The sequence below is a fragment of the Leishmania major genome, chromosome 34 (assembly GCF_000002725.2).
Source record: "Leishmania major strain Friedlin complete genome, chromosome 34".
Taxonomy (NCBI): domain Eukaryota; phylum Euglenozoa; class Kinetoplastea; order Trypanosomatida; family Trypanosomatidae; genus Leishmania; species Leishmania major.
This window is the reverse complement of record NC_007286.2, coordinates 625,228-641,179: the sequence shown is the minus strand read 5'-3', so window position 1 is coordinate 641,179 and position 15,952 is coordinate 625,228. Positions and strand designations below refer to the sequence as shown.

General features: G+C 61.4%; 1 protein-coding gene across 1 annotated transcript; it reads left to right on the top strand.

The window, feature by feature from the left end:
* Nucleotides 1-762: 762 nt before the first annotated feature.
* On the top strand, nucleotides 763-15,153 carry LMJF_34_1390 (conserved hypothetical protein; the record flags this gene model as incomplete). The annotated part of the gene is made up of 1 exon (XM_001686183.1): nucleotides 763-15,153. The coding sequence occupies one exon, from the start codon at nucleotides 763-765 to the stop codon at nucleotides 15,151-15,153; it is 14,391 nt and encodes a 4,796-aa protein (XP_001686235.1).
* Nucleotides 15,154-15,952: the final 799 nt, after the last annotated feature.

The window sequence follows — 15,952 nt, the reverse complement described above, 5'->3', positions numbered from 1 at the left end:
TGATGCTTTCCTGCACGCCTGATTTCAGTGAACCTCCCATCCCGTGCGCTGACCCCTCCGAACCGACCCCCTCGCATCTCTCCTTGTATCGCACTGCGCATCGTATTGGTTTTTTTTTGTCGCTGTCGTGGAGAAGTCATTGGCGTCGTTCTTCAAGAAGAGATGGTGCGCCTCTTAAGCCGCTTGTTTTGCGTTGCATGTCTCTCGCTCTCTTGTTGTTGTCTTGTCCTCGGGTCTGGTCTTTCATGCAAACTTGATCGCAGACGCACATCAGCGCGCCCGCGAGGCTGCACAAGGCACGCCCTTTTTTCTTTGCTTGTATGTCCTTCTTCGCTCTGTCCATCCCCCCTCTCACAATGCACGTCTTTGGGAAACAGGTGGCCACCATTATACACTACGTGCCAAGCCCCCCTCCCTGACACCGCCACCATCACCACCACTACCACCCTTTCACCTGATTGTCGGGCTTTCTGGGACAGCTGTGCTTACATTCATTGCACCCTGCTTGCCTCTTCTCTGGAGGTGCCGTTTCGCTCTCCTGCTGGGCCAGTGAGTAAGTCGGCGACCGGTCGCAGTGCACAGTGAAGATCTGATGTTGGCCAGCGGCCTCTCTGTACTTTCTCACTCTGTCTCCTTGCACCTTCCAGTCCTTCACAAGTCGCGCTGCTTCGCGGCATCGGCCCCTCGGGGGCTCTTTGTCCCTCTCACATTTTCCACCCCGTCCACATACACAGCCCTAATCTGAGCAGCGGCCCGTGCATCATGTTTAACAAGCTCGTCGCTGATCTGCTCACCTCCCACCTGGGGGAATACTTTGAAAACATCGATCGCGAACACGTCAAGGTGTCGGTGTGGAATGGGCTCGTGCATATGAGGAACTTGAAGGTGCGACAAGACGCATTGCGCTTCCTGGACGTGCCTATATGTGTGCTCATGGGCACCATCGAGGAGCTGACCGTTGTCATTCCATGGACGCACCTGCGATCGGAATCGGTGGTGGTGCAGATTCGAAAGGCTCAGCTTATTCTCGCGGACAAACAAACCGCTGGCTATAGCATCGACCAAGACGTCCGAGAGGCCCGCGCACGCAAAATTCGAGAGTTGGCCGCGACGGATGAGGCGCTTCTGATGGCTTTCCGCGAAGGCCTGTGGCAGGCCAGCAGCTCTGCATCGGCGCCAACCTCGGTGCCGCCGCCGACAGCCGATGCGGTTGATAGCAGCGACAGCAACTTTACCGCCCGCCTGAAGGCCAGCATTCTGAACAACATTCGCATTGAGGTGGAAGAGGTGTGGGTGCACTACACATCCTGCGTCGCCGGTGCAGCCCCCGGTGGCGACGACGTGCTTTCAGGGGGGGTCGTTGGCGAAGCATCAACGCTGGAGCCACCGCAGGGGCGTCCGCAGCACTCAATGCGCTCTCGACCCTCGCCAAGCGCGCACATAGACGCTTCAGTGCAGCTATCCACCCAGCAGGCGTCGCTCTCCGTTCAAATCAAAGAGATCAAAACGTGCGGGTGCAACGAGCGGTTTGAGCCGGCCTTCGTCACCCCAGGAGAGCGTATGGCGCGGCAGCTCATCTCCCTCCGCGGCCTCGCGGCCTCGCTGCGGATAAGCGCGAGCAGCGAAAGAGAAGTCTCTTTACTGAAGCCGTTCGATATGGCAGTGGAGCTTGCCTACCAACCCGTCTACACGGATGTCTCGACGCCGCAGTACATGGCCGCCGTGCGCATGGATGACGCGTGCTCGTGCACCGTCACAAGCGAGAGGTGCGCAACGTGCTATGGACTCGTGCAGTACCTGGTGCACGTGCGACAACGGCAGGCGCTCCGTCGGCTACGCCCTATCGGGGAGCGTGTGAAAGTCAACCCGCGTGCGTGGTGGCGGTACACTCTGGACGCGGTACGACAGCAGGTTCAAAATAATAGGACCGCGGCACTGGCATCCGCTCGCAAGCTAACGCCTTTTTCGTGGCGCGCCTACACCTCGATGAAGCAGAAGCGTGATCGATACATGCGACTGTACCTGCGGCAACAACGAATTTCACTCAGGGCAACGGGATGGCTGGAGCCCCTGACGGTGGACGAGCACGTGGAGCTGGTCACGCTAGAGGACGAGCTGTCGATCGACGTGCTAAAGCTCGGGAAGCGGCTCGCCATGAGGCGAGTCGGCGTCGAGCGCGTCGAGTATGAAAAGTTACTTCGTGAGAAGAGGGCAGCCGCCGGCGCAGGTGAGACAGACACCCCAAGCCCTGTGCACCCCAGTGCACCGCCCGCTCAGATGCTCGCTCCAGTGGTGAAAGGCGGGTGGTTCTCGTTTTGGCGCTCGGAGTCGCAGCCGACAGCTTCGGCAAGCGTCAGCGCCAGCGGTGCCGCCAACGACGGCCTGAGTGAGGAGGCCCGCGCTGAGCTGCGGGAACTCGTACAACTCATGACGGCTGAGCAATGGACAGATGCCCAGCGAGCAGTCATTGCACAAGAGTTCGGCATGTCCCCTGAGGAGGCAAAGGCCCTTTCCCGATCCGGCACATCGCTGCCTGCGTCGATTCCCGATCCAGCAACCGCGGACCTATCAAAAAAGCCGATCCGTCATCGCAGCGTCCCCAGCTGTGCCGTCTTCCTCCACGCCAAGGAGCTCAGGGTGGAACTGCAGAGCAGAACATTGAGTGCACCAAGCACACCATCCCTCATTAGAGATAAAGTCTCGACCTCCACCACAGCTCCCGACACGCTTGCCCAAGTGGCACTGCACACCGTTCAGGCAGGTGTCGAGTGGGGAGGGGTCAGCGCTGCTAGTGGGTCGGCTCTGCAGGCTGCGTACTACTGGGGAGCCATGGAGCGCCTCTCCATCACAGCCGCCTCTCTCGCGGCGCCGGAGACCCGACAGTCCACACATACGTCGACAGAGGAGGTGATTCTCGCCATACGCCGTGCAGGCGTACCGCAGGACTGTTCACAGAGCGATTCGTCGTGTTTTCTTCGAAGCACTAGCGGAGCTGGCAGCCCGCGCACACCAGCTGTGAATATGGCCGAGCGAGAGGCATCGGTGTACCAATCACGGTTGCACACCTTCTCTCCCCTCGAGTCCTGCTGGTCTATCGTGCCGGACGAGTGCCGTCGCCACGCCGCGGTGAAGGTGGAGTGGACAGTGCGATCTGCTCAGCAGCTGACGTCTCGGACATCGGCGCTCCATTACGTGCGCGTCGGGCTCGCACTCGTGCATGTGGTCATTGACGTTGTGCCGCTGCGTCACTTGAGCCACTTTTTATTTACGGTCATGTGGCCCGAAACGGCGCTGTCGCACTCGGCCGCTAGTGGCAGTGTGGGCGACGCACAAGTCTATACATCACCCCCGATAGATGCCAACGTTGATGGCGACTTCACAGCGTTAACAATGCCTGTGTCGCCGCGCATGACGTACGCCGAGCAGCGCTGTGCGACGGATGAGGATGCGCGGCTCGTTGTTCTGCGGCGCAGGGTGGAGCAACAGCGCTCCATTGACTGGTCGGTAGCAGTGGATGCGATGCACATCTCCCTCTCAGAGGTACCGCAGGTCCAGGGCTGCGAGCTCGCCTTGACGCAATTGTGTCTGCGCAATGACGCAGTGCATCGCCTACAGCTGCAGGGGCGCTTGCGCAGGGAGGCAAGCGAGGATCATTCTAGCGCAAGCACCTCCCCGACGACGACGACCACCGCCGCTGCAGCGCTCGGCTCACTTGACACGGATTGGATCGACTGCACTCACGTTCGAATGGCCGCAGCACGTCTCTCCGTGTTCTTCCCCCGAAACAACCCTTCTGCTGACGGGCCGCTCTCCATTGAGAGAGGCGTGCTGCTGCCTGACACGGCCATCGTCGCGGTGGTCGAGCGGAGTCTGTTGGGACGCTGCCACCCCAATCTGCCTCAGTGGAACCTTCGCATTTCCTCCAGCGATACCGTCAACCTGGCATGGTCGCGCACCAGCCTGTCGGTGCTCACGACCGCCTGCACCATGCTGACAGACTTGGCAGCATCGGTCCAGTCTACTATTCAGGAGTGTGGTGCCCGACAAATAGGCGCAGCGCAAAGTCCAGAGGGCGAAGCCGTTTACACGTGTCGCGTGCGCGTGCTTCCGCACGCGACAGGAAAGAGGTTCTGGCACGGTGCGCATGGGCATCAAGGCGCTGCCGGCGACGTTGATGACGACGCTCCGCCGCACGCAGCAGACGAACTGGCGTCGTTTTACAAGAAGCTGCATCCGTTCTCTGCAGCACGGCAGCACTCCACGGTGGTGGCCACTGTCTCTCTTCCTCAGCGAGTCAGCGTGCGTCGTGGCGTGTGTGTCGTCTACCACGCGCAACGGTCGACGTTCCCGGCGCAGTATTACACGCTGCAGGATGGCTGCACGCACGTCCTCCTCGACGGTGAGAGAGATTCTGGGGTCACGACCGCTGCTAGTGTCCCCGCGGGGCCTTGTGTGCACCTCTACGTCTCACAGGGCGGCAGGAATCACGAGGAGGCGCTGGCACGCGGCTACCGGGATGCAAAGCGGTTCTTGCTTGACAAACTGAAGGTGCCGCCGGCGCTCCTCGAAAACGCGTTCTGGCTGAAGCAAACTGTCAACACGTGGCTGGAGAAAGGGAAGGCGGTAGAGGGCGACCATAACGCATCCTCACAGCAGCAGGCTCGAACGGCTCTGAGTCGCGTCCTTGCGGGCACGCAGACGGTTCCCTGTCGCTACATCGCCTTCCAGTGCGCCAGCGATGCCGAGGCACGCGCCTTCGCGGCGGCGCTGCGCCGCTGCTGTGTGGCAGCAGCTACACCACCGCTGCTGCTTCGCCCCTCCGTGCAGGCGCGCTACAACACCGCCGTGTCAGCACCAGAGCTACGCAAGCAGCCCCTCTACGGCCTGACGGTATCTTTTCCATCGCTGCGCATGACGTGCGAAGGAAGCGAGCCTGCTGTGTGCTCGGATGCCTTGGAGACGAACAGCGACTCTGCCGATGCCTGTCGATCCCCTCGCCGCGACTCAGTCGTATCTTTCACGCCGTTTCTCCTTCGCCACGACTGCTACCGTGATAAACAGAGCTACGAACTCAGCGTTGCAGATAGCGTGGCGTTGTGCGCCCGCTTCGGTGGTAATGCGGCGCACCACCGTGATGTGAAACTTTTCAATGTGAGCGTGCCATTGAGCTCGTCCGCGACTGACATCAGTGGCAGCCGCACTGCAAGAGAGTCCAGCGCGTTTTCCATGCGTTTTGTGCGCTACAGGTGCCCGTTACCGCTGCCGTCTTCGTGGCGGTGCGCCACGCGCGTCGGACCATCCGCGCGGATGTGTCTGCGGGCCGGTCCAACTCTGTTGGAGTGCGGCGAAGCGTTCTGGGACACGATGGGGCTGCTCACGAACCGGCTGTTTGGCGCAGAAGTCATTGCAGGCTATCCGTGGTGGCGGCCACTTGGTAGTGACGAGGACACGCGGAAGGAAGAAGTAGGCGAGGGCGCGGACGTGATCTCGAGAATCACCACGGATGTCGAGGTGGGGTGGGGTAGAACCAACGAGTGCGGTGGCAATGCACTGTGTAATCATGTCGACGTGACCGTGCCTGCGCTACAGGTAAACGTGGACCTCGAAGGCGCTGCGAACGAGCCTATGGTGTCTAGGGACATTCCTGTGCTTCGATTCACAGCGCTTGGCGCGGTCCTGGAGTGCCGCATGACAGAAGCATGCAATCACGTGCGGATGACCGCTGAGAGCCCACAGCTGCAGTGGTGCTGCCCCTCAGCTACCGGGGCTGTGCCGGGCAAGGCGAACTGGGTCACACTCATGCAACCGGATGGTGCCTCCACACCCAGTGAATCACGTGTCGACAGTGCGAAACTGTCGGTAGACTGGAAGCAGAACAAGCCGCTGCCAATGCTCTCCTTCTCCGATTGGTTATGCGGAAGGGACGGCGGTGGTGAGGGCATCGAGGGTGCCTGTTTCATGGGCATCCGCGATCAGCAAGAGTTCAAGGTGGAGGTGCGTCGTGTGCGACTGCTCTTCGTGTACCCCTTGCTCATGCATCTCCTTGGATCCGCTCGAGAGGGTCTTGTGGTGCGCGCCTCGGCGGTGGTGATGCGGGAGCCGTGCTGGTTCTGCGCCGGGGCGCTGCTCTGCCCCCCGCTGTCATGGCGGGCTCCTGAAAAGGCCACGGCGGCTGTGTCGTGGACCCATGTGCGTAAGTCTGTGACCCTGCAATCGGTGGTGCTACAGACGCCGAGGTCGGTGGACTGGTTGGCGCAAGCGGCCACTTCTGCGCCGCTGCCATCGCCGGCGCCCCACCTCCTCCTCTCGGTGGCGCACCTTCTCTTTACGGACCGCGTGCAAGCTCCAGCCTCGTCCTCCGCCTCCGATCAGTCACCGGCAGCAACGGCGATAGACATCGTATACGACCTCCACTCCTCTGACATGGTCATCTCTCATGCTCAGCCGAGCTCGGGTGCGCCATTTCAGTCGCGCTTTCCCCGCTGGCACGTCAACATCGCCCATTCTGCGTTCGATGCGCGATGTTTATGGGCATCCGGCGGACCGCGGCGCAAGTTCTTTGGGGTGGTGCTACCGTCATTGACGGAGTCGTGCGTGCTGCGTTGCTCGAGCACCGATCTCGCGCACGTGATGGACGTCATCCACGCCAACTTTTTCCGGCCCACCGAGTTCGGCAAGGACATGGAGTCAGACGCGGTGGACGCGTCGTCACCTGCCTCGCTGCTCAAGGCGGTCGCGGAGGAGAGCACTTGGACACTGAGCGTGAAGGGAGAGGCGACGCTCTGTATCAGCACGTCGCGGTCTGATTCCAGCCACAGTGGTAGCCAGTCCATGCAGTGCCTGCTGCGGCTCAACGGCGCTGCCGCTTCTGCGGTGCGCTCTGCCAGCGGAGAGCTGAGTTGCTCCTTCGCGGCGCAGCAGGTGTGGCTCGGCTGCGGCGCGCCGAGTACCGCGGCATCGGACTTGTCGGAAAGCGATGGACTATGTATTCTTCAGGTGGCACCGTTGCACAGCGCCGCCGCCACGCCAGCCGCGTCCCTCACGGCGCAGTGTAGTTGGCGTTGGCTGGCAACCCCGAAGGTGGACTCGACAGGCGCCACTGACACTGTGGCCCCCCCAGAGCGAGCGGTCTTCCTTTCTGTGGACTCGTTTGGTTTGGTAACAGCCACTGTCAACGGCGAGGCAGCCTTACTTCTCCGAGCAATGGTCGTTGACGACCGGCAACTGCGCGAGAGCCTCCTCCGCTACATGGAACAGGCACCGCTGTCAGCGTCAAGAGCCGGGACACCGACACCCTCTCGCGAGTCCAGTGGTGGTAACGCCAGTGACGGGCGGGCGAAGCAAGTGGGGCGCATTCGCCTTCAACATCTCGAGTGCCGTATTCCGTGCTTTGCTGCGCCGGCATGCTCCCCCAGCTCCGCAGCACCCACGCCTAGCACGCCGGTACTTGTGCTGAGCTGTGCGGTATCGAGGGTGCAAGTCGATCTGTGCAAGAATCCGAATGCGTCGTATGCGATGGTGCGGGTTGCCCAGCTCGTTCGCTGCGTGCTCGAAGACACCAGGAGCGACGGCTCTGTCGTGACGGCCATTCCGCTCGCGCTGGAACAACCGACGGAGTGGCAAGTGCCGGTGGCGGCGTCCCCTCGGCCTCGTCGTCATGCATCACCGCACGCACGCGTAGCGTCGGGCTTGTCGATGGAGCCACCGAAGCCGAAAGACGCCAGCCTGCTCGATGAGGTGTTCGGCCAGCTGCAGGCGTCGCAACAAGACAGCGCACTGCCAACAAAGGCGACATCACCGGAAAGTGACGTGCTCTACGTGGCACTCGAGGACGCACCCATGGAGTGCAAGGTCATCCTCGATCTACAGCCGCTGTGGCTTTTGGCGCCTTCGATGATGCACGCGGCAGCGATGCTGGATGGCGTGTGCATGCAGGTGAAGTTGTGCGCAGCGGCGCTGCTCCGTGACAGCGCAGCGCCTGCGTCACCTCAATCTATCACCACGACGACGGCATCCGAGTTACATCGCAGCTATGCACTGCAACTGCGGAGTGGGAGCATTGCGTTGCTTGTAGGTGAAACGGAAGTGGCGGTGTCCGCCACGCCATTGTACGCCTCCGTATCCCTTGAGGCGGCGATTCGGCAAGCTGTGGACGAGCAGGAGATGCTGGTGGTCGTCACGGAGGCGGCAACAGTGGCCTGGAACTCAGAGATCCAGGAGCGCAAGTGTTTTGACGGTGCTCAAACAGTACTGCATCTTCAGAGCATCTCCATCTCTGCCATCCAGGGGATGCAGAAGGGCACAGTGCTCCTGGAGCGGTTTGGCATCCGTGTTCAGCGTCAGCTGATGCAGAGTGGAGAGTCCTTTGAGTCTTCGGCTGCTGCCGCCACGGGCGGCATCGAGGAGTGGTGTCTTGGCATGGATGCGTTGCAGCTGACGCTGACGCAGCTCCACTACACAGCGCTAATCCGTGTGGCGCTTCAGCAAACATCTTTCCTGGCAGCAATTATGAAGTACTTCTCGTCGGCGTCGCAGTCCATAGCAGCCGCAGCCACCGCACCGGATCTGTCCGCGACAGCCGCGCCGCAGAAACAGCAACAGCACCGAAGTAAGCAAACGAACTCACCAGCCAAGGCAAGGCGTTTCCTCCTCCACCTTTCTTCGCTGCGTCTGCGCGTGCACGCCGACAACGGCGCTGATGGGTCCGGCCCTCCAACGGCAGTGTACTTTGAGCTAAGCGAGCTCGATGCGACCTACTACGCCGGTCAGCACAACTGGTCCGGCATAGCGGGCGCCGGCGATGACCTCAACGAGCGAGGGGTATCGCTGCGGCTGGTTGTGACGCTGGCCAGCTGCCTCCTCGGCACCGAAAACGTGATTCCCACCCTTGCTCTCACTGCGGCTTCGTGCCAGGCTGCCACACAAGCAGCCCGCAAGTCTTGCTCGCTACGTGTCGCACAGGAGGAACAGACCAAGGCGTACAGAGGCGTGCTGCAGGCTGGACAAGTCACAGTGACGGTTGAGGCCGTGCCGATGATGGCGTGGGTAGACCTCCTCTACACCCCGTACCTGCAGGTAGCCGTGCCAGGCTACCAGTCACCAAAAGAGCTCGTGGTGCAGCAGGACTTGTGGCTCAGCGAGGATTTGCTTCTGTCGGAGCGGACGCCGCTGCGGGTGACCAACAAGCTCTACAGCCTCGTCTATCTCTATGGTAACGGTCACACGATTCACATGAACGCCTCGCGGCACGGGCAGCTCATTTTTCTCGAGGAAGGCGTGACACTGCGCATCATGAACGCCACCGTGTGCATGACCGCCTTGTCCATCGAGGCATACGTCTCCGCCGGAAACGGTTCGTATGTTGTGATCGATCCTGAGACCTGCAGCGCAGTGCCGCCACCGTCCGCGCTGGAGAGAGACGCCGCCGGTGTTGTCCGCGCGGCGGTTCTGCAGATGGATCACCAGCGGCGCACCGCAGCCCAGGAATCCGCCAAGGTCGTTGGAGAAGTGGCGTCTCCAAGGTGGCAGCGGTTTATCGGCGAAGTGCAAGTCGAGCTGCGCATTCCGGAGCCGCGCTCGGTCGCCGGCGCAGCGTCCATACTGTACGCCGGCACAGGCCACGCCGCAACGACATGGGCTCAGCGCACCCTCGTTCTATACGCTGACATGAGCCTGTGCCTCGTGAACTCTAGATCCGCTGCAACCGATGAGGATGAGTTAACAGGGGCGTTTGACCTGGCGCATGCGGGCGTTCGAAGTGAGTATTGTACGCAGCACGGTGGCACCGCTGTCGACACGTCCGACCTCGTGTCGGACTGGGCCATGAAAGTCCTGATGACGGACGAAAAGAGACGTCGCACTGACCGGCCTGCTGGGTTGCCGGTGCGTCTTAGCACGATTCACGTCAGCGCCAGCACAGGCGTTGAGGTGCGGGTGCGCTACAGCGACGCCGTGTTCGTGGCGCGGGCGGTGCGTCACGCGCAGGTGGCCGCATCGCGCTGGCACGCTGCAGTGCGTCGGGATGTGTGGTCTGGCTTGTCCTCGCTGCACTGCGGCTGGGACGCGGTCGGAACTGACAGCGAGGCGAGCGAAGGGTCGCTTGTGCGGGCACGCCACTCCCGCAGCGGTGGGGAGGCGGGGAATGCTTTAGCGGCCTCCGCCGGTGCCGACACCACCATGGTCACCGTATTGCTGCAGATCCCATACGTAAGCCTGTTCATTATCGACGACAGCCAAGACAACGATACTCCTCTTTTTTGCGTCTATGCCAATGAGATCCACACTCCTCAATGCGCACTCGAGTCTCTGCATACAAGCGCTGAGCTGCACTTCGTGCTTCAGCTGGAGTACTATGAGCTGTCGCGGTCACAGTGGGCGCCGGTGCTTGAACCGGTAGAGGTGAAGGTGTCCTTCAGCTCACGCAAGAACGCCTCTGTCATGGACCTATACGACCGGAAAGGGCATGCCCGGCTCTCGACGCGCATGAGCAGCGTTAAGGTGTGCTTCTCCTCAGAGATGCTGCGCAACGTGCGACAGCTACTGCTGCTGCGGGCCATGTTCGAGTCGGCTGGAGTTGATGCGCTGGCCATGCGCGGCACTTCAGACGGCGGCGTCGCAAGCGCATCCGTCTTCCACGCATTCAAGATGGTGCAGACCATCGGGCTTGATGTCGTGGTTCAGCTGCCGGAATATGTCGAGAATCCGCAGGGCGTGCAGCGACGAGCGAGCGACAGCCACGACGACGATGCCGCTTCCACGCGCGCGCGCGTGCTGCACGTTGGGCAGGAGTGGGAGTTCAACCTACCACGATATCGTGGCAAGGAGCTTCCGCTAGAGCACCAGAAGATCATTGTGCAGCAGCAGCAGCAGCAGGAGGAGGAGGAACGCCCATCTACCGCACCGACGTCAAAGGCATGCGGAGCCGTGATATCACTGGCGTCGGTTGGTGTGCAACGGGTAACTATGGCCACCAGTGGACCACTGCAGCGCTACATCCTCGCCGACGTATCTGTCCCACTTGAGCGCCAGGGTCAGAAGCAGGTTCTTCTGCACACACTTGTCACCTTCACGAATCGGCTTAGCATGCCGCTGCTGCAAGTTGCCGTGAATGCATCTGGAACATACGACGCAGTTGGTGTCGTACCCCCGGCATCCTCTCAATGCGTCCCTGTGCAGGTGCTGCGCCGCCGTGTGGCCTTGGCTCTAGGCAACTTTGCCGAGGTTTCGGCGTCAAGCCCCGCACTTACCCAGATGCAGCTGAGCGCAGACTCGATTGTGTCACTCGGCATGTCGTACGACAGCCTCCCTTGCCTGGCGGGAACTGTGCTCCTGTGTGTGTGCAACTCCGTACACGGCAGCAGAAGCAGTGCTAGCCGCGGCAGTGGCGCAGGCGGGGTCGCGCGCATCGCAGTCGGCAAGAACTTCGTAGTGTTGTCTGGACAGCCAGGCAAGACGTACTTCCTCCTCCGTATGCAGGCGGCAGCGAGACAGCCGGCGGATGTGCTACACCACCCGTCCCTCTCTCCGTTGCGCTCCGTCATCGTCACAGCAGAGGCTGTGGTGACCATTCGCAACGCTGTTGGCGTTCCCCTCACGGTGACGCTGCTAACGCGTCGTACTCAGCCGGGAAGGCGAATCTCTTTGCTCGACACATCCCCCGATACGGCCGTCTACACACGCGTGTCCTCCGTCGTTGTCGGCGTGGACGGAAGCTACGGAGCAACCGAGATGGACCCACTGGAGGACGTGTGCCTTGGTGTGTCGCTGCAGCAGCCCAACGGCGTCACACTGGCACAGTGGTCTACCGTGCCAGCGGGCGGCATACCAATAGCGCAGTACCCACCGGCGTGCGTCCACGCACCTCTTCAAAAGACGCGTCGTGACACAAAACTCGTTCTGGTAGACCCGGTCACCAACGCAACCCTTGTGCTTGCCATCAAGTACGCACAACGCCAAGTTACCTTGTACTGCCCCCACTGGATCTTCAATGAGACCGATGTGCCGGTGCAACTGGCCGATACGACAAGGCCGCATCACGGCGACACGGAGCGGTGCATCGCCCCGATAGCGGGGCTGTCGGGACGTATGGAGCGCACAGCGACGGTATCGCCGTGGAAATTCAACGTGCGCGGTGGTGGCACCCAGCTTGCTGCCCCGCACGCAGGGCCGTTCCTGTACCACAGCCTACGAGCGGAGTCGTGCAACAACGACAAAAACCACGCCGGAAGCAACGGTCTTTTCTTGCGCCTCCTGGAGCCCACCAGGGCGGGAACTAGCGATGGTGCTGCTCAGGCGCTGTGGTCGGACTGGTCGTCGCAGCCGCTGCTGATCCACGAGGCGGCAGAGGTGCAGGTGATTGTTTGCGCCAGCCGCCGTAAGCACGGGGCTGTGTGGGTTCTTTCGTGCCGCGTCGAGATGGGCCATCAGGCCTCTGTCCGTGCCTATAGCAATACCCGTGTCGTGTCCATTCACCCGCGCTGGGTGCTGGTGAACAAGTCGCCGTACGCGCTGCGGTTTTCCCAGCACAGCAGCAGCGGTGGGTATCACCCGCCAGCGCCGACAGCCCAAATGGCACCCTTCACCAAGACGGTGGTCAGCACCCTTGTGGCACCAGCCATGGCCGACGGCAGAGTGGAACCGCTGTTCTCCTTTGCGATGTGCGACGACAAGGCGCACAACATCGAACAGTGCCTCTGGTCCCCGCCGTTTGCAATCCACACGGTGGAGGAGCAGTACGTGAACCTGGTTTATCAGACCCGTGGCTCATTGGCCGAGAACTGGCCGCTAGCCTCTGCCAGGACAGGGCAGCGGACTGCGCAAGGTGTCGTTGACCGCCTGCCGCCGGTTCACCCGGAGGACATCCTTGAAGTGGGTGGGGAGCTGTTCGTGAGACGGGAGGAGGCAAAGGTGTTCAGCGTCAGGACATACAAGCGCAAGGGATGCATGATGTGTGTGCAGGTGGAAGAAGCCGTGCAGCCGCCCCTGGTGCTGGAGAACCGCACCTCCTTCACGGTGTGCTTCCGGCAGCGCGGAGCGCGTCGCGTCTCGACAGTGTTCCCGCGGCGCCGCAAGGCGTGGACGTGGGACGTGCCGCCCGCAGCCGGGCGTCTCCCAGCTGAGGTAGAGCTCTGGGTCCTTACCGACGGTGTCGATGAGTCAGCGAACAGCGCGCAAACGGCAACGCCGGCAGCTGCAGCGTCGTGTGTGCTCGACTTAGACCCGCAGCAGATTGGTTGCCGCTCCAGCACCGTCGACGCTTTCCAGTGCGAGCTCGATGTGGGGGACAGCGCCACTGGTGCGTCATCGCTGCTTTTTGTTCGTGTACGAGGTGTGCACGGCATCAGCTACGCCGTGAGTATCACGATGGAGCCCACCATTGATGTCTACCGCACGCTGCCTTTCCCGCAGCTATCGCTTACACTGCACCTCCCCAGCATGTACGTCTTGTGCCGCACCACTGGCAAGCGGGAAGGGCAGCTGCAGGACATGTTGCTCTTGGCCATCCAACCAGTGGATTTCTCCTTTACACAGGGTGCGCGTGTCTCAAATGACGCAAGTCGACCGTCGGCAACAGGGTCCTATGAGGACGTGAATGAGGGTGATGTGCAGCAGATTCAGCTGCGCTTCCGTAGCCTCCAGGTGGACGATGAGCGGCCGTCTGCGAAGCAGCGCGTCGTCGCCCAGCTCGTCGATGACCGGGAGAGCGGGTTTCAGATCGAACGCAAGCTGCTCCGTATCACGCCTATTCTCTACTGCTCCGTTGTGGCTGCTTGGCTGACACCCGTGGAGCTGCACATCGAAGACGGCTTCGTCTCAGCCATGATGGGCTACGTTGAGGAGGTGGAGTCCAGCTGGGAGACTCTACGGTCATCGTCGTCGTGCAAGCGCATAGGCTCTTCTAGCGCTGCTCAAGGGGGTCAAGCGCTGCTCCTTCCATGGCAGGTGCACCTCGATCGGGAGCTAATAGCCGCGAAGCAGCATTTCGCAGCAGCGCAGGAGGACAGCGACCAGACTTTGCGGCATCAGCGACGGTCCAGTGTACCGCTCTGGAGCCGGGTGGTTGCAATTCAGCGGCTTCGCGTTGACCCGCTACTCGTCTCCCTCTCGCTTTATCGCTCACCCGGCGCGGCAGACGATCCACTTTGGAAGTTGGCCGGTGCAGCCAGCCTGCTCATCGGTTCGACACAGGACTCACGGCTGCAGTGGGACGCTGTTCAGCGGCGGAACGTGTGCGACACCATTTGGCACCTTGCGTTCCTCTATCGTGACTCCTACGTGAAGCAGATGAAAGGGCAGTACATGAGCCTGGTGAATGTCATGGGCCTCGACACGGTGCGCAGCTTTGTCTCCGATCTGCTGAACCCCTTCGGTGACGAGCATACCAACCGCCATGGCGGCGGCAATGGTGGCCGCGGAGCGGTGCGGCGGCAAAAGCAGCGCGTGCCGTGCCGGCGAGCGGCAAATCTTCTGCTCGACCATGGCGCCGGCGGAACTCGCTCTTTCTCTAGTGGCGCAGCCACATCCCTGCGGCGGGCCAGTGTAGCTTCGGCCTCTGCGAGCCGTGTCTCAGACGATATGCGAGAGATGGAAGAGGCGTCCTCTGGGACAACATCGTGGCTGCTGCGCGTCCCTGAGCGTGTGGTACAGGTCAGCTCGCAGCGCACGGCTACCGTGGCCGAGGTTGCTCGAAACTACGCGTGGCACTACTTCATGGCGGTTGCGCAGACGCCAGAGATCAGGGCGTTTGGCGGTTGCGCACTGGCACACGCGCTGGCAGAGATGCGGTGGACTCCACGGTACAGTCTTCAGAGCACGGAGGGAAGTGGGCGGCGACAAAGTGCATCCGACTTTGTGTGCGTCACTCTTGATCCTCGTCGGCGCGGCGCGGAAGGCTGTGCACTCCCGCAGGTCGACTGCAGTCGCTGCGCTGAGCTCGAGGCACTTCGGGAGGCGCGATTGCGCAGTCGAGAGCGAACACCGCTGCCGCATCCTGTCCACGACGGCTTTCTTACTTGGGAGGAGTTCGCCCATCACATCAACTGGTACGAGTTTGTGGACATGTGCAGTGACGAAGAAGTGCGCACATACGCCCCGCTCGTCTGCCAAGGCGCCTCGGAGGCGTCCTGCAACGTGTGCATCCTCACAGCTCTCTAGACACCCAGCGAAAAAAAACGGAGAGAGAGCGAGGAGGAAAGCTCGGGCCTGCATGCGTGAACCGCGCCGTAGGCTTCTTATGCAGCTACAACGAGGACAGAAAGTCTGCTGATTCAGGTGCGCGTGTGAGGGAAATGCTTTGCGGGGAGGCAGCCTATCCGGTCTTTGAAACTGCACGTGTGCTTGGGGGGGGGGGGAGATCTGATAGGAAGCCTCCCTCTCTTCGCCTCTATCCCACTCCACCTGCTTGCTGATGTGTGTTTTGGCATTGCCTTTGGTGAAGATGACTGAACGCGCTGTCTTTGGTATGCCGCACACAAAAAGGAAAAGTGGCGCTCAGCGCGTGTCCGCTGTGCACGATGTCCTGTTGGAAACCGCACTAGAGGCAACAAAGGACGATCGAGGCCCCGATAGCCCGATACGCTGCATCCCACGGACTGAAAACACACACACTCAAACACCAACACTGGAAGTGGGCACAACTACCGTCGCAGCTAATGCGCTGGTGATGGCTGAGCACCCTTTCAACAGTCTCTGCTCGCTTCCGTGGCGGCAAACCGCTGGATCAGTGGCACGCGGCCTCTCTGTCTCTCTCCCTCTTCGTTGCGCTCCTCGAGTCTCAACAATACGTTTCACCTTTCTCCACTTCTTCCCATTATGCACATCTACATTCCTTGCTTTACCTTATTGGGGGTCTCTCCTCACCTCTCCGCTCGCGTGTTTGGGTCGGGGGGCGTAGAGGGTCACGCCCATTCTGCCAACTCCATTCTTTCCCACCCCCTGCCCTGCCGCTCCTACT